The sequence below is a fragment of the Embiotoca jacksoni genome, unplaced genomic scaffold, assembly GCF_022577435.1.
Source record: "Embiotoca jacksoni isolate LCO1_2020_lvr unplaced genomic scaffold, fEmbJac1.0.p SCAF_16, whole genome shotgun sequence".
Lineage (NCBI taxonomy): Eukaryota > Metazoa > Chordata > Actinopteri > Embiotocidae > Embiotoca > Embiotoca jacksoni.
This window is the reverse complement of record NW_027185296.1, coordinates 11,565,206-11,588,156: the sequence shown is the minus strand read 5'-3', so window position 1 is coordinate 11,588,156 and position 22,951 is coordinate 11,565,206. Positions and strand designations below refer to the sequence as shown.

General features: G+C 39.9%; 1 protein-coding gene across 2 annotated transcripts in view; it reads left to right on the top strand.

The window, feature by feature from the left end:
- Positions 1-22,951, top strand: part of tgfbr3 (transforming growth factor, beta receptor III) — a 67,851-nt gene that overhangs the window by 30,092 nt on the left and 14,808 nt on the right. For both annotated transcript variants that reach the window (XM_069150928.1, XM_069150929.1), the window contains exons 4-12: positions 2,965-3,102; positions 10,147-10,330; positions 12,871-13,033; positions 13,492-13,639; positions 16,943-17,120; positions 17,335-17,621; positions 18,668-18,823; positions 20,838-20,975; positions 21,463-21,648. In XM_069150928.1, coding sequence (XP_069007029.1) covers positions 2,965-3,102; positions 10,147-10,330; positions 12,871-13,033; positions 13,492-13,639; positions 16,943-17,120; positions 17,335-17,621; positions 18,668-18,823; positions 20,838-20,975; positions 21,463-21,648 — 1,578 coding nt within the window. The remainder of the gene's footprint in view (positions 1-2,964; positions 3,103-10,146; positions 10,331-12,870; positions 13,034-13,491; positions 13,640-16,942; positions 17,121-17,334; positions 17,622-18,667; positions 18,824-20,837; positions 20,976-21,462; positions 21,649-22,951) is intronic.

Here is a 22,951-nt window from a genome sequence, read left to right as displayed (position 1 = left end):
CAGCAGACCCTGCTGGGTTCGCTGAAGGTAGCTGTCTGCACCAAGGACAACTCAGTGCCACCTGATCCTCGCAAAAACTAAAAGAGGTACTTTGATGCCTGGTGTTTCTGTACCTCTTCTCTCCACACTCTGGCTGTATGACAAGGTCTGTTGCTATGCCCACCAGCCTCACCAGAACTCATGATGCACACCAGCTGCTGTTCAGTTCTTATCATCACTTACACTGTGCAACCCAGTTAGATTGGTAGTATCCCTATTAAACTTGACAGTTAACCTTGGATTTTTTTATTTTTATAAATTACCACAGTTTTCACCCTTTTTGACCCTCATCGCCATTTGGCACTTTCACTTCTCAGAGCTCTGTTTATGACTGTGTTTGCAGGTGACTCACGTCTTCTGGAAATGTTTCTGTCTGGGTTTAAAATTCCTCATCTTTTACAACTCTCTCCTTCACTCTTATTCTCCTGCTACCTCCCTCTTCCATCTTTCAAAGCCAGGGCCTCAAAGCCAAGCCAGGTATGATTATATCTTGGTTGTTGTTATTCTCTGAGGACTGATGCACTCGCTTTTTCCAGTGTCTGGATTAAGGAGAGGAAAAAATTGTGTAAAAAAAGGGAAAGAGAGAGCGAGCAGTAAGTCTCTAATCTGTTTGTTTGGATCATCATCCAGATTGTCTCATAGACAAGTGTTTAGTAATTTCTTCCATTTTCTTGTCTCAGAGGGACATTTTTATGATTTTTGCAGCACTTTCATGGACCACAAACACTGCGGTTTGTGTTGCTTGAGGCTTACATCTGTTGAGGACTGATAATGCTTTATATGGGCTTTGATGATTCATGTTCACTGTTTATTCTATCGGTGTCTCTTGCAAAATGACTTCATGCAGTATCACTGCGACAAGCCTGCCAGAACATAAAAAACTTTCTTTTCTGGGTAGAATTGCATCTTTGTGGAGGTTGCTTAGTCTAGCTTGCCGAATGTTTCCAATTTCAGATTTTATTTGACAATAATTGCACTTAAAATTGTAATGATGGTCTACAAATTAAACTTAATATTTAATGATCTTCAGCAACTGATTGAAATGTGTGTGTGGTAGCTGCAAGGAGGCTTCAAAAAACTGGAACATCCACAAAACAAAGGGAAAGCAACGTATTCACACACTGCATTCCTCAGAGTAAAACACAACAGCCACCTAACTGGCATTTATCCCAACTGGGGCAGGTGTTACAAATCAGGGCAGTCAAATTATGATGTTATTCAATGGGAAGCCTGAGACCAAACACAAGTCTACATTATCAATAATAAATAAACAATAGATAAACCAGTGGTTGGTATAAATACCAGTACTCTTAAGAATGCAGTTTATAGAAACACTGATATTTATTTGTTGAAATAAATGCATCAGAGTTAGGGATTTATTAAAAGATGTTTGCTTTGAGCACAATGAAAAACTTATTTTGTTTCTACGAGAAAGAATTCTGATAAAATTATACAGCTACTTGTAGTTTATGTCTTCTCAGGATTCCTTGATAAGATCCATTTGAAAAGGGTGATATTTCAAATTGCAGCCCCACTCACAGCATATAGAAATATCAATGCTGCAGATGTGAACAGATGAAAGCAGATATTTTACGTCATCCAGTATTTAGTCTGGTTCAGAACCCATAGCAGACTGTTTATAGTTCAATTTGTCCATATACAAATCCATCTAAAAGAGCACAGTATTGTTTGTCTCAATGATTTATAGTAACTGAAATAAAAAGCACATCATTGCAGCCTACCAGAAAAATGTTACATATTTTCATTCACTATGTAGATCTCTGTCTTGATAATATGCACAACATAAACACATCCAAACAATTTATTGCTATGAGTTTTTTTTCCAGCTGTTAACTCTTTCAAACACTCCTAATACTAACCTCTCAACTCATTTTTACAGTCCCCATCATTGTAATTGCAGGTTGTTTGTTCTGTTATTAGTTTCAGTGGAAGTACAAAGGTTGTATTTTTGGGTGAACTGCAACTGATTAAGGTACTGTAGAGGCCGTTACATCATATAATGTGAATCCGTGTGGGTTGAATTAATGATTTACAGGCTTTTACTGCTGACACGGGATGGAGCTAATTTAATTAGTCTGAGAAAAGACAGGGAATGATGCTCAAAGAAGTGTCAGATAGACTATCAAACCCTCCAGACTGTCAGTTCTCATCAAAGCATGAGAGAACAATTGAGAAAGTTGATCAGCTCCTAAGTAAGCATTGGTAATGACGGTGCTTGCATACTATGGGGTGGAATTTAAAAGTACAAAAAATAAAATAATGCTTGCTTGAGATGGGTTTTGCTTCAGTAAACACTCAGGCCCTGAACCACCTGACTTGAATTGGTCCAAATGATCCAGACAAGTTTAACACTGGAAACAAGAAAACAACAGTTTAAGTCCCCAAACATGCAGGTTTGTTTTCGTCTCACTAACTAAATCTATTTTAATGGCAGCCTGAGAACCAAAGGCATAGTTACACGCTCTAGAGATGGTAACAGAGACCCGCCACTTACTATTTTTTTTCCCTCTGTTAACAAAGACTCCAGTGTGTGAAAGTTCAGATCCCGCTGAGGGTACATATCAGAGTGTAGCAAGTGCCTTTTAGGGAGAACACAGCATGCCGCCTTTGTGAGTTTATCAGCAAAGTGAGTACATAAACAACCACAAAGCCTGATAAAGAAGAACAATCTACAACATAGCAGAGCTGCATTTACACCAGCATGGTGGCTGTGTACCGCCTGACGTTTCTGTTTTTACATAAGTGCGCATGAGAAAATCAAAGCTTGGGTTCATGTTATGGACTGTGACTGATGTTGTTGTGAATTGTCTGTGTTTTTCCTAGTATCTCAGTATGATGACAGAGTTTTATGAGTTTGTTTGTTCTGGACTCTAATTGCTCCTTCTTCTTCTTTTACTTTACCAGATTGCGCTGCATCTGAAGCCCATCCAGTCCATGCTGCACCACCAGAAGGCCCTGGTCTTTGTGCTGAACTCCCCTCAGCCACTGATCTGGAATGTCAAGGCGGAGAACCTGGCACTGTTCTTCAAACATACCTTTCATGTGAGTCCAGCATCACTAAAAGCCCTTAAATCCTTCTTCCTAAAACCATGTATTCATTTCCTCACAGGCTAAACTGTATTCCTGTTTCAGTAGCTTTCTTCTATGAGTAAAATATGTGAAGTGATGTAAATTTTGCAGAGGAGGCCTTTCTGCACTTCAAAAATGTTTTCTCGTGTTAAGGGTTGGATCTGGATGGCATGCATGCACAGTCATTGTGGTGAAGTATTATTCTTTATAAACCCATAGGTCATATATTTATGATACTTTGTTAGCTTGATTCACACTCTACAGGTCATATTCCCAACCTTCTCTTAACAGTTGTGTTGATACGTTGACTGTTGGTCAAATCAGACTGCGTGTATCCGTGTACCACGGAAACCCGAACAACGAGGAAGGTGTGGTACTGAAAAATAATGCCCTAAAGCTTTACTGAGGAAGATATGATCTGTCCTCTCAACCACTGATTTTTGTTGCAGTAATGTAGGAAGTGTGTTTCTAATTGGTTTGTAAACTGTCTTAATCTTAATTGTGAGATTGGTGTGCCAACAAAGAAAAAGACAAAATAATCTTTACACAGCATCTAAAAGTTTGCTAACATTAGCCACAGTAGGACCACCACCGGTTATATCAGACCAAGAAAGGTTGTGGTTGGAAAACCTGAGTGTACTGAATTTAGAAATGTTTTGTTTTTGTCTATAAATTCTGCTTTCATGTGTTTTCAAGGCAAATCCGCCTCTTGCTTTAAAATTGCTGCTATATCAAAATAACAGGATACAGGTTTTTGTCAGGACCAGGGTACAAATGGAGGAGGATGGTTTAGTGAGGGATATCTCGGTGTAGCTGGACTCAGGCCCCCTGGGGAGCCAGCCATATTTAGTGAAGGTACCAGGGGGCCTCTCTGGGAAACTTAATAAAAAATATAAAAATGGACTGCTTCAGTGCTCATGTTTAAAGCCTGTGTATCACATGAGAAAATCATAGCAAAGAGAGCCAGAAGCCTCAGCTGTAGCTTCATTATGGTACATTGCTATGGAAGCTCTTTCTTTGCCTCTGTGTTCTCTGAAGACTTTCCCCAAAGTAATATTTTTCAATTGTATGTTAACACTACGGCATTGTGCAAGAATGCAGCATCAGGTACACAAATTATTTCCATACGTGGTTGAATCTTTTCTTGCTTACTTTTCAAACACAGGACATCCTGCTGGGAAAGTCGATATGACATGAAGAAGAATATGCACTTATTGGGATATGCTTGTGTTATGTGCAGGCTCATCTAGACAAGACATATAGTATATTAAGAACTACTATGTGTTTCACTTACTTATTCTGTGTGTTCCAGCATATTTGACATTTAGAGCAATGTATTAATATGCTTCTAGACTTTTTTAGGCTTATCTGACAGTGACTTTCATCACACTGTCATATTAGCAATCATCACCTCTGCATATAGACAGGTATTGTTTCCTCCTCATCTAGCATTCAAATAAAGTTGTTTTGTAAAATAATCTGTTGTTCTAAACAAAACTTCTCCAAAATTGACTAACCAATAAGTGAGGTGAACTGGAATGCACCAAAAATATTTTCTTAATATTCTTGTGCGTAAGTAAGATCATCGTGAGGCTTGAGTGCCAAATGCTCCTTTTATTTATTATTTCCTGTAGTAATGGAAATGTGCTCATGTCAAAAGAAACTGTTGCTTTTTATACAGATGGATGTGCATCTGGCCTGCTGGTGTTTTCTTAAGCTGTGATCATGTGCGGCCAGTGAGTTGGGTGTTTCTGTAAAGACCAGCAGGTCAGCATCACCATAAACGTCTTCCCCTTGTCAGTGGTGGCAGACAGAAGACAGCTGAAAACCATCATTAAAACATAGAGTCAGGGAGAGCTGCTGCTGTGTGTCAAATGATGTTGAACATCAGTGCTTTTGCAGAGTTTTTACTTCCACTTAATCTCAAATGAAACAGATGCAACTCTGGATTTACTTTTTAAATTCTAAGACACATTTATGTATTAAATCAATGTTCATCTTCAGATTAATTTGCAATAACTACACATGCAGCTATTAATTTTACTGGAGCAAAAATAAAAAAAAATTGAGACAAAACTGAGGTGTCAGTTTTCTCTGTCTTGGCCCTTCGGTATGATATTATTCTGACACACGACAGATTTTCAAGTGGTGGGAGAAGAAATAAAGGGAATATTAACAGTGAAGAAGGAGGCTCCTGCAGTCAGACAAAGTTGAGCTAATGGCTCTGACCGACTACAGGGTCCCTGCTGAATTAAGTGTTAAGTATTTTGTGTTTGAGTGACAGCACGGCGCACTCTTGACAGTGCAAGCTGTTGGTATCTTACCCACCAGCCTGACTGCTGCATATGGCCATAACCCAGAGGAGTCCCAGACGCTGTTCCTCCACAGTGACACCTCATTAATGTGCCACAAAATAGAAATACCAGACAATATCTTGCTGGAGGAACGATCACCAGCTTTCTTTTCAATGTTAATGAAGACTAAATCTTTTCATCACTAATAAATTACAACTGACCATTCACTAAGCATTTCTTACTTACAGTTGCTACAGTTATCACGCTTTCTGTTCCTGCTTTGCACATACACTGCTTACAATTATAATAATTACAAATTTACCATTGAAAAGGCATTGTAACGTTTTTTTCTCTTAATTTTATGACAGAGATAAAGCTCAAAACTAGCTGATGACTGCTGACTTTTTCAGATTTAACAGCTGTAAGTGGCTGGCTCATTAAGTTAACGTCAGATCCACACGTTTGTTGAAAATTACCGACTTTTAAATGTTTCTTCCTGAGTCTTTAAAAACAAGAACAGTCTTAAAGGTGTGATGAATTTTCTCTTGATGGCAATTTATCAAGGCGGCACAGTCGTGCAGTGGTTAGCACTGTCACCTCACAGCAAGAAGGTTCTGGGTTTGAACCTTTCTGTGTGGAGTTTGCATGTTCTCCCCGTGCCTGCCTCTCCGGGTACTCCGGCTTGCTCCTCCTGTCCAAAGACATGCATGTCAGGTTATTTGGTAATTCTACAAATTGCCCTTAAGTGTGAATGAGAGCGAGAATGGGCTTTGTTTCTGTCTCTATGTGTTGGCCCTGTGATAGACTGTTCTTGCATCTATCCCAGGGTGTACCCTGCCTTTGCCCATAGTGACCCTCTTCAGGATAAAGTGGGTATAGATAATGGATGAATGAATGGCTATTCATCATAGGATTTTGTGCTCAAAGACTGGAGCTGAATGCCAGGCTGTGTCTCAGGCAAAAAAAATCTGCATACTTCTCAGTGGATATAGAATCTTAAATGACAAAAAAACAAAATGATCCTGTTTTATAGTGTGGAGCCAGTTTGTGCTAATATGCTAATATTTGATCATATTTTTTAGGAGTTGAGCAAACAGTCAGTTGAATTAAAAACATAAAATACATAATTACCATGACGCAAATATAAATGCAAAGTCAATCATTGGAGACCTCGACCATTCCCACACTTGCTGATCTCTGCTTAACTATGGAAATTAGATGTTGCTGTGGTGAGAGCACAGAGCAACAGAGTCAAGAGGAGGTGGTTTTGGCTTTACACTTCAGAACAGAAACTCACTGCCAGACCTCCCTCATTCTGCCTTTCCACTGGAGAGGCTGTTTCCTGGGGCTAATAGAACTTTGAATCAGGCCTGCCAGTCCTTGTTTCCTGGTCCCAGTGCTCTGGGCTCCGTGGACACAGATGGGCTGCCTGGAAAAGCTTCAGAGATGTTGAGCACACTGTTGCTGTTGGCCACTGGACCCTGCCGGCTTTTAAAATGCCAAAATCCAGACTTTTGTTGTAAAACATGCTCTCTGCAGTAAGACTTGTCAATCAGTAGCAGGCAGCAATCATCGTGGGTCTAAAATGACATGAAATATGAATTTGTATGAAGGCCATATTGCTTTTTAAAAGGGGACACCAGGATTTAAAGTGAGAAACATGCAGAGAGGTTGTCTTTGTAACCAAATGTATACATTTCTTTTTTGGGGTTTGAGGCGGAGAGCTGTGCTGAATCCCTGCTTGAAAAGCTTGATCTGCAAATGTTTCATGATTCTTGATGGAACAACTCTGTTAAGTTTCACTGTTGGCTTGTGGTTGCTATTGTTTGTTTGCCAAGCTTTGCTGTTTCACTCCTGTATTTTTTTCATTAGCTGAAGACTTGCAGTATGAGCTCTCACACGCATGCTCCCCTAACTGTAATTGTTAATGGAAACCACGAGTAGCCACTATTGGTTTTTATTCAGAGACAGGAACGGCAGAGGAATGCTCCAGAGTGGCGCTGAGACATATGGTATTGTTTTCTCCACAGCGAAGCCTGCCAGTTCTCAGGAACACACGCACATATGCAGCGAGCAGTGTGATTAGCTCCCTGTATCTCATCAAGAGAGAGAAGATCAAATCAGCCATAAACGCATTTATCACATTTCTATCACCAGAGTTATTACATGCGCACATTATCTATCAACCCTTTCTGCACTTTCCATCACCCCGCTATGTTTGCAACACCTTGTTTTACAAACAGCTTTTTGCGATTTTCCCAGGCGAAGGGTGTTGATCGGTGAGAATGCAGCAGAGGATTCCAGCTCCATGATAATTGATCTCAAACATTTGGCATGCCTTCTCCTTTTTACTGCACATATGGCCATAAAATGTCGATGCTAATAAGCAGAAAGGGCAGGAAATATACAGTTAAATGTTTTGGATAACGCACGATACTCAGCACTGGCAGATGTGCTTTTATCACGCGAGATAATGAAAAAATGTTATCTTACAAAAGAGGGCATCAAAGTAATCATGTAGAATACTCAGCCTACAATTTAGACTGAAGTCAACAGTGACACGACTTTCAGTCTAAATTGTACGCAGCTAACTTCTCTATATTCTTTGTTTGTACTGCCAAGACTGAGGAATTCCTATAAAAGCGGAGTAATATCAATTTTTTTTTTTACAATTTTCTACTCCAGAACACATCACAAAGTCTTAACTATGGAATTCTACATTCAAGACAGTTTCAATAGTAATAGCAATAGATTGCTTAAGAAGAGCTGCGTTCCATTTTCATACAGTGAAGTTTTATGCTTCACTTAGCCACGGGCTGCTGCCTGCCCCTCAGAAGAGCACTGGATAGAGCTTTGTGAGCCCTTTGCTGCTGGCAAGGTTGGTCATGAGGCAAACACCAATCCAAAACAAAGTATTTTTAATTCTTTTTCTAGTTTTCCAATGTTAGAATAAATAAAACGGATTACATGGAGTGCCTTATGCTCTGCCACTGCAACAGTTTGAATTTAATAAGGCAAAAAAAAAAAAAATGCTTTATGTTAGTACCATGGCAACAAAAGTAACATTAGAGTATTGAATGGCAGCTTATATAAATAATATGCAGTGCAGAGTATTTATATTTATATATTCTATTTAAGCCAATGACAGAAATTGGTTTTGGTTTCCAGCACTTTTTGGTCTGTCAGCTGGGGTGAGAGAGAGAACGGGGAGAGAGAGAGAGCGAGTGAGCGTGGGGGAGAGAGAGTTTGTTAAAGCCCAGATTGGGTCCCTCACTTCCCTGTTTCAAATTCCTGAGGTTTTCAGCTCTCTGGAAGGCCTGGAGCTAATTTGGCTTTCAGGCTTTCCCCTCTAATTCTTTGTGACTAATTATGGTTGTATTCCCGCAATTAAACTGATAAAGTCTGCTGAGCTTGGCAAGTTTAGCAAAGAAACCCCGGCCGCTCCTTGGCTGTTCAGGGCGCCGCCTCTCTCCTCTTTCTTTCTGTTATTTCTTATTGTAGTAAACACACTAAAAATAAAGTCAACCTGAATTCTTCGACAGAATCTGTCTGTACCCAGAATTTATGGCCTCTAGTGACAATACCAGGAACATCGAAAGGAGCGTCCAGAGGTCAGACAGATGTTGCCCATGAGGGGATTTGAAAAGTTATGTCTAAGGAACCTAAACTCTTGAAGGGATATTATTCCGGTATCATTAAAGCATGATTTTAATTTAGGGACAACTTCGTAACATCATAGTCTCACGTCTTCCTCTCGGATTCAAAAGGATTTCACGTTTTAATTGGGCCTGCCAGCACTGTCTCAGCTCAGGCATACAGATAGGATACCTCGGAAGAAAGAAAAACAAGCAGGGACATCAAATGAGGTAGGCTGTCTAGACCATGCACTTGGACTCATTTGGTTGTTCGGTAGGTTTTCAGCACATGCGAATGTTTATGTCTTTGAAATGAGGCACGTGGGCTGAGCTCCATTTAATGCCAAAGATGGTCCCTCCTAAAAAAACAGCAAGGCCAGTCTTCCTGTCTCGTCTCCCTAATTTGTATGTTTTTTTTTTTTTTTTTTTTGTGACTGTTAACATCTCACAGTTAGATTCAGTGTTGCAACCGCCATTTATATCACTGTAATATTCAGTGATGTGTCAGATGCAAGAAGTTTAACCATTTATTTTACCTGTTTTCTGTATGTCTTGGCCTTTATGTCAGTTTATCTGTCTGTCTCTGTCAAGTATTTGTGTCTTCTCTGTTACCCCTTGTGGCCAATTTGAAGGACACCTGCACATTTGTGATGACACACTACTCCACACAGCACCTTATAAACACTGGCAACCAGACACCATTTGTGTAGAGGAACATGTGTAAAAATATGCAGAGCATATTTGTAGAAGCTTTGCAGTAACGGCTGGGATGAAGTGTGAATAATTGGGTTTCACCAGTGCTTAAATTGCTGGTTTAATTTTGGAAAGGATCAGCTCTTTTTTTCATCTGCCTGCAGGTTTTTCATTTTACAATAAAAAAAAAAATTGTGGAAAAATAAGGATGAGCAAAGCTAAAATCAACAAATCACTCTAAATATTTTTTTCTTTTGCAAATAACTTAACTGAAATGGATGTTGGACCCAAGTAAAGCTGAACGAACTGAAGAAAGCACATTGCATAGAACTGGTAAGAGCTTATCCCAGCAGTTCCTTTGTCCTCTAACACTCCTGCCTTTTCTCCTCCTCAAGGTATCTGAGGGCTCAGAGGTCTACTTCAAGCCGGGAAACTTCTCCCTCTTCACCCAGATCCAGGAGGAGACCCTTCCCCACGGCAATGAGCACCTCCTCAACTGGGCCCAGAAAAAGTACAGGGCCGTCACCTCTTTCTCTGAGCTCAGGATGACTCAAGCCATCTACATCAAAGTTGGAGAAGGTGTGCACCAGATTCTCAAAGTTCCCAAACATAGCTCAAGGCCCCAAGGCACCCTCGCTTTTATAACTTTACTTAGCTTTTGTGTTTTAGCCCAGACTAGAGGTGTACATGCACTACTCTTGGAAAGTAATTTCCTTCCTTCAATAGACAGTCACCCTTTCAGACTATTTAACAAGATGCTTGTGGTATTTCTGGGTTTTGGCTGCTTACTGCCTTAAGACTTATTAGACCCCAGAATAATTATGATTGTATTTTGGCAAAACTTTAAAGTTTTTACATGCAGAATAAATACACTGATACTTTTTAAATGTATAAATAAATGAGGGCGCCCCCTGATTTAAGATTCTCTTTGTAGACTAGCAATCACTGGTTCAAGCCAATAGTCGACTAGTCATTTATTACATTAATTTAATTACTTAAATACTATTTTTGTTGCATCAGAAATGGTTTGAGTTTTATGGCTGAGAAATAATGTTATAAGTCACATTGTTAACACTGTGCTAAATTACAGAGATATGTGAAATGGCAATAATAAAGCCCTTAAGATGTATATTTTACAAGGGCATGCACAAAGTGAGCTGCCTGTTAATAACAATGCTAACGGTAATGATTCTGAATGTGTTGGAACAACCAGCAAGGACACTGAACACTTTATTCATTCATTTTAGCATTTTAGCATAGTATATTGTAGCTTGTCTAATAGTGTCTGTGCCTAAATTACTGCATAATGGGACCTGCACCCACCTTTAACTGAATCATTTTTGTGAACACATTGGAACACAACTTCATACTTATACCACATGTTAGCAACAAATTTGCCCTTTGTTTGAGGCTATTATAGTTTTTCCGGCTGACTACATTTTAAGTTTGTTTGCACGTATGTCAGTGTCTGAAAATATGCAGGTGAGGAGGAAATTAAGTTGTTAGAAGTTAGAGAAAGTAAAATATAAAGTCAGAATACTTAATCACTGACATGGGCAACTTAATATTTAAAGTTTTAAACTTGAGTTTAGTTGTGGTTAATTTTATGACACCCATGATTACTGATGGTAAAACCAAGACAGTACTACAAGTCACAGAATTTTAGGACCAACAAACACTCTCGGAGCAACTACTTTGTTAAAAATACAACTGAAGTGCAAATGATGTATCTGTTTAAAGTGTGAACAAACAAACACAAATTATATTACCAATAGATTCAAAACTTAAAAAACATCCAATAATTGTCTCTTCTGCAAATTGGTGTTGGATAATTTGATAATAAAGGATTGCTCTAATATGTAAAAATAAAAAAGTAGTGTAATGTCTATGTGGGGGGCTACAGACTGTGGGTTGGCAGATAAGATGCGGGTCGGAGGAAAAAAGACGGTACGCAAAAGACAATTCACACCTTTCCAATTTTTCCAATAATTAAGGTGAGGGAGGTGTATGTATAAAGTGAAGAAGCACTGAGGGACTATTAGGGAAGGCATTATCTTCAACATGTTGACTTCCAATTGTTAATTTTCTGTAGGCTGGTTCATACAGTGAACAGACTGCACATCCAGCTTCCCAATTCATCAGCTCTCAGATAGAATATCTTGTTTTAAATGAGAATCTTTCACTACAAGGAAACAAAGCAAAGCTTGTGTCTGGACAGAAATAATGGCTCAACTACTACTGGTGATAAGTAAGTTCTCTATGTTGTTAGTTGCAATAGAGAGCAGAGTGGTTGCTCAGCCTTCAAGCGCTTGGCTCTTGTGACTGGGGGCTGTGGTTTGGCAAAACCCCAGAGTACCATGATGTTTACTTCAAGTAATGAGCAGTAGATTTCCACTCCTCCACATCTTCAGTTTCATGAAGATGGACGGATCCTGACTTTGCTTCCTAACTGGCTCCATACTTACGATCTCTCCTCAGCTCTTTAAAGTGCCACAAGAGTTCCGGCGTGGAAGGTGCCAACCTTCAGTTTACGCTTTGTCCAAATTTCTGTTTGCCAAATAAGGAAGCATCTGTCTTGTGTTTTCTCTGTGTGCTGAGAAGAAGCCTAATTTTTTGTGTTCATGAATTTTTTGAGGAAAGTGGAGGAAAAAACACAAGATTTGATATAATATGTCTCTTAATATTATTGTCCTGTTATTATGAAGGAACTCTGGTAAAAGTCTTTGCTTAGTCTTCCCACATACAATCTAAGACATTTCCCTGTTGATAGAAAGACAGGTCATGCCAACCACACTACACCCAACTTTGTTGAGAACACATGCCTGGGCTTTGTTAGTGCTGCATTTAGGAGGGAATCAATGGGAATACTAGCTGTAAGGCTCCAAGGAAACTGTTTGTCAATTTCGAACAGCTGGGTCAAAGCAAACATTCACCCCAGCAAAGTCTTCTTGAGCAAGACATTGAATACCTCAGAGGTAGGGGTTGCTGTTCTGTCGCTGACCTCGGGCTCTGACCTCTCAGTGGTGGAGAGGTAACAGAAAGCTGTAATTTTCCTTTGGGAGATGAAGATAGCCTCACAGATCGCCCGACTAGTAACACAAACACCTCTTCACTTTCAGATCCGGTACTTTCTGACACCTGCAAGATTGATACCAAGTTCCTCTCTTTGAACTACCTGGGCAGCTACGAGGAGCCACAGACATCAAAGGGATGCGTTCTATCTGTTCCCAACAAAGACCGAGAAGTCCACATCATTGAGCTCCAAGCCCCCAACTCCAGCAGGTGACCTGCTCAAGCAGCTGAAGCCAAGAATACATGTTGTCATAGTTTATTTTAGAGGTTGGGATCCTCTCACTAATCTCTGTGGAGATTGTTTTTGATGGGAACTAACATAACAGCAAGGAGGGAGGGTTAGGGGTGTTGAGTGTCTGTGTCTGTTCACTTAGTGGTGTTCTTTGGAGGAAGATATTTCAAAACTGGGTCTCTTATGCACAAGTTGCCAGATAATGTCCTCACTTCCCAATGGAGTGATTATTTTGTGCACCCAAAAGAACACAAATCTTGGAATGTGTTGTAGCTGTGCTTTATCTCACTGCTGTATCTCACTCTGGTGCTATCTGGTCTGTAGAGCAAATGTCTGGGAATGCGTCCAGATTTTTAATTAGTTGGCTAGACACAGAAAGCACACATGTAGACCTAAACATCCAAAATAATGTTTTTCTCTTTCTCTTATCCTGCAGTGCTTTCCAGGTGGATGTCGTAGTGGATCTACAGCCTCTGAAGGATAATGCCCCGCTGATCCGTGACATTGTCTTGCTGCTCAAGTGCGCTAAGTCTGTTAACTGGGTCGTCAAAGCCCACAATGTCATTGGCAGGCTGGATGTCGTGGTAAGCTGGCAGCATAACAATAGACAAAAGCTCTACATCTTTTTCTTTTTTTTTGCTCCACAGACATCACAGGAGATCTTATAAAGTTGTATCACACGTCACAGCTGCTCACAAGTCATGTCACAGACAGAAACGTCAACACTTTTCACCACTGGCCAAAGAATTTGTCACACTGTGATGTGTGTTGAACTGGCGCCTGCTCCACGCTGCAGGACAGGGTGGGGATAACAGGTTAGAGGGAACTGTGAAATTTCATTGTGGCAGCTCCAGGGATTGTCATTGCTTTCAGAGAGCCAGGGGCTGGAGTGGCAGGGGCATCACATATTTTCAGAGCCAAGGCTACTGCTGTACATGAACTGCACAGAGCCAGAGCTGCTTCCCATCAGTCATAATGTGAATTTTGAATAGCACTTGCTTCAGGCACTTTTCTAAGCTGCGAGCTGTTAGGAGCCTCTCAACACATACAAAAGACAAATACTGGCTAATTACTACAATATATGGAAATATAGTCTTGTACATATGAGCACTAAGCTGAATATTTAGTTTTGAAATGAAGTTTTCATTAGTGCTACACAAGCCTCTCTGGACCCTCAGGAAACATAAGAATATGACACCTGTGCACATGTTGGAAGAATATTTTAACTGTAAATCATGTTGATGCAAAACTGGCAGTGATCCAAACTCCATATTTGCTTCAGGGTTGGAATGTTATACCTTGTATTTCTCTCGAGTAAAAAAAAAAAAAAACAGTGCTGTAGGAGACTCACCAATATTCTTCAAAAGGGTTCATATATCTGGGGACTTTGGTTTTTACAAAATGATGGACGCTCATTGACCATCAGTTTGCTATTGTTCTGTATGTACCTCTGCTCTCTTAGCCCTGTACTCAGTGGAGCTGTGCAGGGGTTCCGTGTGTGTGTGTGTGTGTAATGCAGTAGGTGTACTGTGCTGCTGCAGCCATGACACTGCACTTTTGCCAGGCGCAGTGTTTGTACAGCTGCATGGCCACTGCTGTAGAGTAAGTCAGTGAGGTTGGTAGAGTGTAATGTCAGGTCAAAACCTGTGAAAGAAACAGCACAAATTAATGGCCATGCATCATGTGCCCAATAAATATACTGAAACATTTAGTTTGTTTCTTTTAGATTATATGCAGTAAAGTACAGAACTGGTCGCTAGTTAAATTTTTTTATCTAACAGAATGATATAAAGTCCAGAAAATTCTAACATTTTAGAAGATGGAGCCATTAAACATTTTGAGTCATGCTAGTAGAATAGTTCATGCGACAGCAATGTCGGTTGGTCTGTTGCTCCAGCACTTTGGCCTAAACTGAAATATCTCAAACACAGCTAAATGGATTACCATCAAATTCAAAACACACATTCATTCCCTTTGAACACAGTGTAATAACGTTGGTGACTTTTTGTGACCAAACTTTCCATTTTGAGCATATTTTGGTTCATGGCCCAATATGTGATATTCCAATCAGTATTTGTGTTGCATGCTAATTAAAGCTGTTGATATATAACCGTGCTCATATTTTTCTGTACAACCTAAACCACACCCTTTTTATTACAGAGATTTTTCAACATTCAATACATGCGCATGTTCGCAGGATAGTAAAATACATGGAGCGTTTGCGTTCAAATGGTTACCATGACTGTGAAAGTCTTGTAACATGTATCAGTAGGCATGGACCAATAGGTGCCATGTGCTATTGCACAGATACGTGTCCCTTAGTACACACACATGCAAACACACGCAGAAAGTGAAAAAATGAAGGCAGATTAGTAGGAATCAAGACATCTCAAGTTTTTGTGCTTATTATAAACCAGAAACGGCAACAAACAGGTGTCAATGCCATTTCTCATTATTGTCAACTCAATGTTAAACCCCTGAAGGGCCAGTCTAAAAACAAGGTTGTTTTTTAGTTTCCCAGCAGCTGACATTTTGACTTTTACAAGTGGTACATAGGATGCTTGTGCAACCAGTGTTTGGGAGATCGTCAGCTATGCAAGTGATATGATGGCCTCATAAAACAGAGGCCTTACTTCTGTCAGAAACCGTGTTCTCCTCAGTGTTGCTCAAGAGGCTTGAATGTGTGGGAAATGGCTGTGAGAAAGAATGAGTCTTCCCTCAGAGGGAGCAGCAGGGCAGGAGACACATTTTAGGAGCAAACTGACATGTTGGTTTCTCAGCAATAATCGAGCTGCAACAGGCCCATTACCTCACACTCATTCATATGATTCACACTTGACACAGAATAAGTGCAGGACTATACTTGAAGTTGAATATCTGTGATAACAACTGTATAATAAATCATGTCTTTTGTGTCTGAAGATCTTCAAGACATTACATTTAAATTGACTTGAATGCATGCTCTTCCAGGGCTCTACATTGTGTGAATTTCACTTGTAAATGTAACTTATTGGACAAAAAATAGATAACTGTGCCGAATGTGAAGTGGTAACGTATCCTACAGCCACTTACTGCTTGTTGCAGATACACTGACCACCGGTCTGCTTTGAGCGGCCCAAGTATCCTCTGTTTTTACCCGCATTCAAACATGTAGCCCTTTTCTGTTTCACAATAAAAGTGTCAGGCTGGTTTGCTGATGGAAAGCTTTTAGCTGAACAACGGAGTCAGTCATACAAATATGAATGGCTGACACTGACTGAGTGAGTGATAAACTTAGTGGGCCATTTGTCACGTGACTGACCGTTGAAGTCATCATTGGTCAGCCGAAGGTGACAACTTTTTGTAATCATTTGAAATTAAAAGCAATTTTAAAAATGCTTTTCACACACAGTCCAGCTATACACACAATTTTTAACTGGTCTTGTAATATGTATCAGTAGGCATGGACCAATAGGTGCCATGTGCTATTTCACAGATATGTGACCCTTACGCGTACACACGCAAACACACACAGAAAGTGAAAAAATGAAGTGTAGGCAACTGCAGAACCGGTAGAACTGTTCAATTACAGTCTCAACATGATCAAAAACAGAGTTTTAAGACCAATCCTAGTGTCTTGTATACTAGGTTTCCACTTCCATTGTCCCCCACTGGTTTTCACATTATAACTGCACACAAGGAGAGGGATAACGATCATGCACACGGTATGAATATATACAGTATGTCATACTTTTTTTTTAATGTTAATTCATCAACTTTGTTGCTTGAACATTTTTGAGTGTGCTTCTGAATGAAAAAAAAAAATATGTGTACTCCACATGTACTCTTTGAGAAATAAGTTTGTGTCAAACACACCTCTTCTACAAACAACATTTTCTTCTCCACAGGCCTCTGATACCGTGAGTGTTAACTCACAAATGTCAGTGTCCAAATCCCCCAAGCAGCACTTACCATCAGGATCACAAGCCTTGATCAAGTGGGCACAGGAGCATGGCTACAGTCCGGTCACATCTTACACCAGCACTCCTGTGGCTAACCATTTCAATGTCCATTTTAGAGAGCCAGGTAATCTGAAGAAAAATCCTCTAAACTCGCTCTGGTTGAAATGATCTGTTTGCGGAAATAGAAACTGTGTGCTTGTTTAAATTATAGCTAAAATATGGCATGCAAAATTTTAACAGATGCTCCAATGTTGTTGATAACCAATATTTCACATTATCCAGGCTGTATTGAGAAACTAGCATGAAATTGGCCTCATGAGGTTCTGTGTGACTTCCAGATGTGGTGGATCCTCTGGAGAGCATGTTGCCTCCTGAACTCTCCATCCTGCGTGATTCCAGTCTTCATCCTGGTGGTGGAACTGCTTCGCGACGCTCTAGTCTGCCTTTTCCATTTCCCCCACACTTGTCTGATGGCCTTCCCCACCTGCCGCTGCCCTCCGCCCTCGACGACCGGCCCGGGGAGAACAGAGAGCCTGAGGAGCATCAGGGCGTTCTGACTGTCGGCCTAAATGTGCAGTGTGAGGACAAAAGGATGGTGGTCAGCATCGACAAAGATAGCCTAGAAGTGAGTGGACAGCTGGATGTTGTTCATCATAGATACCTAGAAGCTCACAGGGCTACTAGTGAGGATAATTTTAAATAGTTTGGATATATATTTTTCTTTTAAATGGCGTATATAAGGTGATGAGGCAGTATGTGTAGCATTACAAATTAAATACATCTTTTTGTTTGCACAAACGCCACAAAAATGACCAAACTATTACATTTAAATGACTCAGATACAGTTTTTTCTCATATTGGATACTCAATAACAGTCTTTTCCTTAATCTGAACTTCAGAAAATGGAACAAATTACAGTAATTTTATTCTTAATCAGACTTAATTTTGTGTCCTTAATGATTTGAAATTAACTTAAAGTGCACATCTGAAAATTGCTAGTTGGCATAAACACGAAGTTTGGGTATTTTGTTCTTACAACTCTGCTCATGCAACACAGACTTGATGTGACAAGAATGGAAAACAAGAAAAATAGAGGACATCCAAACAGATTAGGAGTGACTGGACCAATTAAAAAGCTGAATGAATGTTTTCTGCACAGTGATTAGAAAAGGCCAGCACAAACCTTCATGTTGCTGTGGTCTAGATTTTTTAAAAGCAAACATTGTCTCAGGACATTTGAGGTACTAACATGTTAGCAAATGCTAAAGTTATCTAAATACACACACCTAAGTTTGTTTTACTCATTGCCACGACCCCTCCTGTTCACAAAGAGAGGAGGCATGTTTCAGTCCTACAAAAGTGAAATAGGAAAATGAAAGACGCATATCATCCCCGCACATGCTGAAATTGAAGCAAACAGGACTGTTCCAGGCATTTGGCCTCTGAACATTGGGACAGCTCAATCAGTCCACATCACAGAATGGAAACTGGTGGAGACTGCAATTACTGTAGGAGCTGGAGTTAGACCACCTTGTGGGATTTGTTTATTCCTGAGAACTCAAAGTTTCACACAGGCAAGCTTTTTCTTCTTTTTTTTTAAGATTCTGAAAATAAATTAATAAATTATTTTTGATCTTTATCCAGTTCTGCCATTTTTTGATGTTTCCTCAGGCAAAGGGGATTACTCTTGCCAACCTCACGCTCCAAGATCCAGAATGCAAAGCAACAGTCAATGCCACCCACTACACACTGGAAACTCCTCTGACTGGCTGTGAGACGGCCATATATCCCATGCAGGATAGTCCAATGGCCCTCCACATCAACTCTGTGAGTATAATACTTGGTATTGCATTTTTGTTTAAACAAACCTACCTGCTCTACCTGGAGCATGAAAAATGGCCTCTCACTGCATTTGACTGCTAGATATTAATGTTGTCTCATGTACTGTAGTGATAGCGGTGATAGTATCCCTGACAGAAGTGATCTGCAGGGGGTTGTGATGTTTTAGGTCCCACTGACAGTCGTTATTGGCATTAAGCATTGTTCATATTATTTCACAAGTAACAGTTACCTAGGGTGGCACAGTGGTGCAGTGATTAGCATTGTTGCCTCACAGCAAAAAGGTTCCGGGTTCAAATCCAAGCTTGGGCCTTTCTGTCTGGAGTTTGCATGTTCTCCCTGTGCCTGCGTGGGTTCTCACCGGGTACTCCAGCTTCCTCCCACCATCCAAAAGACATGCGTCTCAGGTTAATTGGTGGTTCTACAAATGGCCCTTAGGTGTGAATGAGAGCATGAATGGTCTTTGTTTCCGTCTGTCTCTATTTGTTGGCCCTGTGACAGACTGACAACCTGTCCAGGGTGTACTCTGCCTTCGCCCAAAGTGAGCTGGGATAGGCTCCAGCCCCCCCGTGACCCTGTTCAGGATAAAGTGGGTATATATAATGGATGGATAGTTACCTAGTTTGGGCATTGTTGACTGTTGCTTATGCTTCCAGGTTAAAAAAAATGTTACTTAAAAAATGATGATGGAACAGCTTTTTTAAAGTTGAGACTGCGACCTGAAAACAAACAATTTCACACACCCCGACTCCACAAAGAACCAGATAGTTCAATGTCCCTTAGATGTTGAAATTACAAGAATGAAAACGAACATCCAGCAGGAGTCATTGCTAATGTTAGCTTACTAGCTTACGCTTTTCATTCGGACAATGGACTAATTTTAGCCTCGCTTCTTAACTTCCATTTTCTGAGTGTAATGCTAACCAACAAATCCTAAAAATTCTGATGACATATAACCAATGTTTTGTGGGGCTTGTCAAAAAAAGGGGAAAAAATAAGTTTACTTCACATTCACCAGTCAGTAACTCACCACAAGGTTTATTATGTATCTTCATGCAGCCCTACAGTTGTAAAATGTCAATCCTGCCTTTTAATGCTAATTCAGACGCCTGGCATCTAGATTCTGCTCATTCAAATATGTCTATAAAACTGTTGTCTCTAATATGTACAAATTAAAAAAAAGACTGACAATACATGCAGTACGATTGTCATTTATATTCCCTCACACAAAAAGTGAGAAGATAATATATTTCTGTTTGACTTAAGGTAGTTGTAAGCATTTGTTTGTATGGGACTCAACATTCACATTTGACATCCCTAGTTATCTTCAAAATAAAGGAATGCATTCATTCAGTGTATTTGTTCTAACAAGCAGCAAGAAAAAAAACAAGAAATCACTTCCCCCCAGACCTTTTGAAATCTTTTGGAGAGGGAACAACACTTTTTCTGTCCAATACAGATGGAAAACCTGGGCATATGTCCAAGGTCATCTTTTGTGTTAGTACTTGGATGCAAGGACAACCTCTGACCTCTGATCAAAAAAGATAAATCTTCATTGTCTGGGCCCCCACACATCAAAGATAATCTGTTTTGGCTGTTGTCACCACTGTGTTGTGATATGTTGATGTAACTCAGCAGTGGTCAGTGGGCAGGGCAGCTAACAATTGGAGCCGACTTCAAAAAAGCCCCGTTAGTGTCATTGTCCTCTCTCTTCATTTAATCAAATTCTCTTAAAGCAGCATGGTCATCTGAGACCCCTGACATACCTCTGCCCTACTGAGAAATTAAAAATATATTTTATGTTTTATCCTGCTGAAGCCACAGGACATTCCCACATTTCCAGCAAGAATGTTTTGCTGACCCCTCTCCAAGATTCAAATCTCTGCATGCATTGGGCAACATTACTCACAAATGCATGTGTTAATAAAAAGTCTGGAAGTTATTTTTGTGAAAGTGTTGTGGATTAGATATTGTGTATAAGCAACTTCTCTGTGGATTGCAGGTCGTGATAAGTCATGCAGAGAATAAGGATGAGAGTGGTGGGCTGGTGGATTTGGATCTGGAATCTGGAGAAGTGCTGTTCCCAAAGCACCCAGAGAGAATTTTTCCAGGACACAGACAGCACCAGTCCATCATTGTGGTAAGACAGTGGACTCATTGTGATTTTTTTTTTCTCTGTGTGAGCTGCACATTGTTGCAAGGTGAAAGTTGACGACTCAGGACCATTGATAAACTATATGTCTGTATTCAGTAAATAATGCACAGCTTAAAAGACACTCCATTTCCCAGCGACGTTTGGTTCTAGTAAAGACTCATCTTTTCCTGCAATCGTCCCATCTTTCCATGTTGTCCGTTGAATGAACTTGACCTGATTTTAAATTTTGAAGTTTCTCCATCTTCTCTGACTTATTTTCCGTTGTCTCATCCGTTTCTCATCTGACACTCATTGTTTTATGTTTTTTTTTTTTTTATACAGTATCTTTTATGTTCCCTTCCTTTTTTCTGGTCCATCTTGATGTGGTTAAACAATGACACACAGTCTTGTAGAGTGATGGTGATTAGCAGTAAAAATCTGATGTCAGGTCCCTGCTGATGTTTGTGCTGGCTTTGTTTTATTTTCCTCTTAGTTTAATTGTACATACAGAAAGAACCAGGAAACCTCAGAAACACTTCCCAGGATTGTACCAGGACCAGCCAGGCAACCGGTCAACAACATAACGTTTAATATGGAGTTGTACAACATGCTACCATTCAACAATCCTTCACGCCAGGCCTTCTACACTGTTTCACAAAATCAGAAAGTGTTTGTGGAGGTATGATTTCCATGTATAACACATCACTTCTCATTTCAGAGTACATGTTGTGTATTTTATTCCTTAAATGTAAACTTTTGTATGAAAACTACCCTGTCTGTGCTCTCTGTCTGGTGCTTTCCTTCTTTGATTTCTTGTGTGGCATCCTTCAGGGTCTGTTTGTATCTCTAGTTGAGATTAAAAAGCTAACACTTAGTTTCACCCCTGACATTCATTGTATCTCCTCTGTGCATGTTTCTATATCCTGTCCGTCTGGCTGCAAATATTTGTTTTGCAGCAGTAGTTATGTTGCTCGTCCTATAAGAGATGACAAAGACTCATACTCTGAGCTCCTTTGAAGAGATGATTTATGATGATATCGGCAGGAGATGCTTCAGTGACAGTGTGGATTCAAAGCCAGTGGGTTACAAAGAGTTGTCTGTGTGAGGTGCTATGGCATAACCCTCTCAGAACTCACACTATGCTGAGACCTGACCCGAGGCAATGGCCAAAAGGTGCACAAGTGCACTTTGATGCTCACAGAGTGGCTTTTTGTTTGTTCAGAACTCCTTTCACTGATTCTGGCCGTATGATACATTGTTGTAAATCTATGTATATCCAAACTTAAGTTCTATTTGACAGTATAAGCCTTAAACCATGCCATTTAGATACTGTTTTTATGTGTCTGTGTCTGTTCTTTTACTCTGGCCAAGACCTTTCTAATGAGGATACCATCACTGACAATCCAAGAGGAGGAAAGAGGAGGAATAATAACTCAGTGGACTGTCTTGTGGTTATGGATGGAAAGATATTACTGCCATTTTAGCTGGTAGTGAAATATTGAATATTTGAATAAATTAGTTTGAGTTTCTGTCTTGTGTCAATAAGGGTCCTCCCTTTGGTTTGCACATTGCAAGCTTGATTCTAAAAAAAAAAAAAAAAAAAAAAAAAAAAAAAAAAAAAAAAAAAAAGATGTTCAGGGGTGAATACAATACAATCAATTTTAGTTGAAATCAGTCATCATTTTTAATGTTTCGGGTTTATTCGTGACCCAAAGTTTTCTGACCCACAAAAATGTGCAGTTTAAATTGCACATTAAGGCGTTTTAATAGATTGTATTGGCCACATGGGAGCAGTTAACATAGTGAATGGGTTCACACATTCAGCAGAAAGAGCAACATTAACATTCATCTTGAATATTATTTTTGGTCCACTTGATGTATAACAGTCTAATATTCACCGTCCTCTCTCATCTAGCTCTTTCCACCAATGTGTTTAACCAGCCATGTGCTAACTTTGTCTTCTGTTTGGTGCATGGTAATTG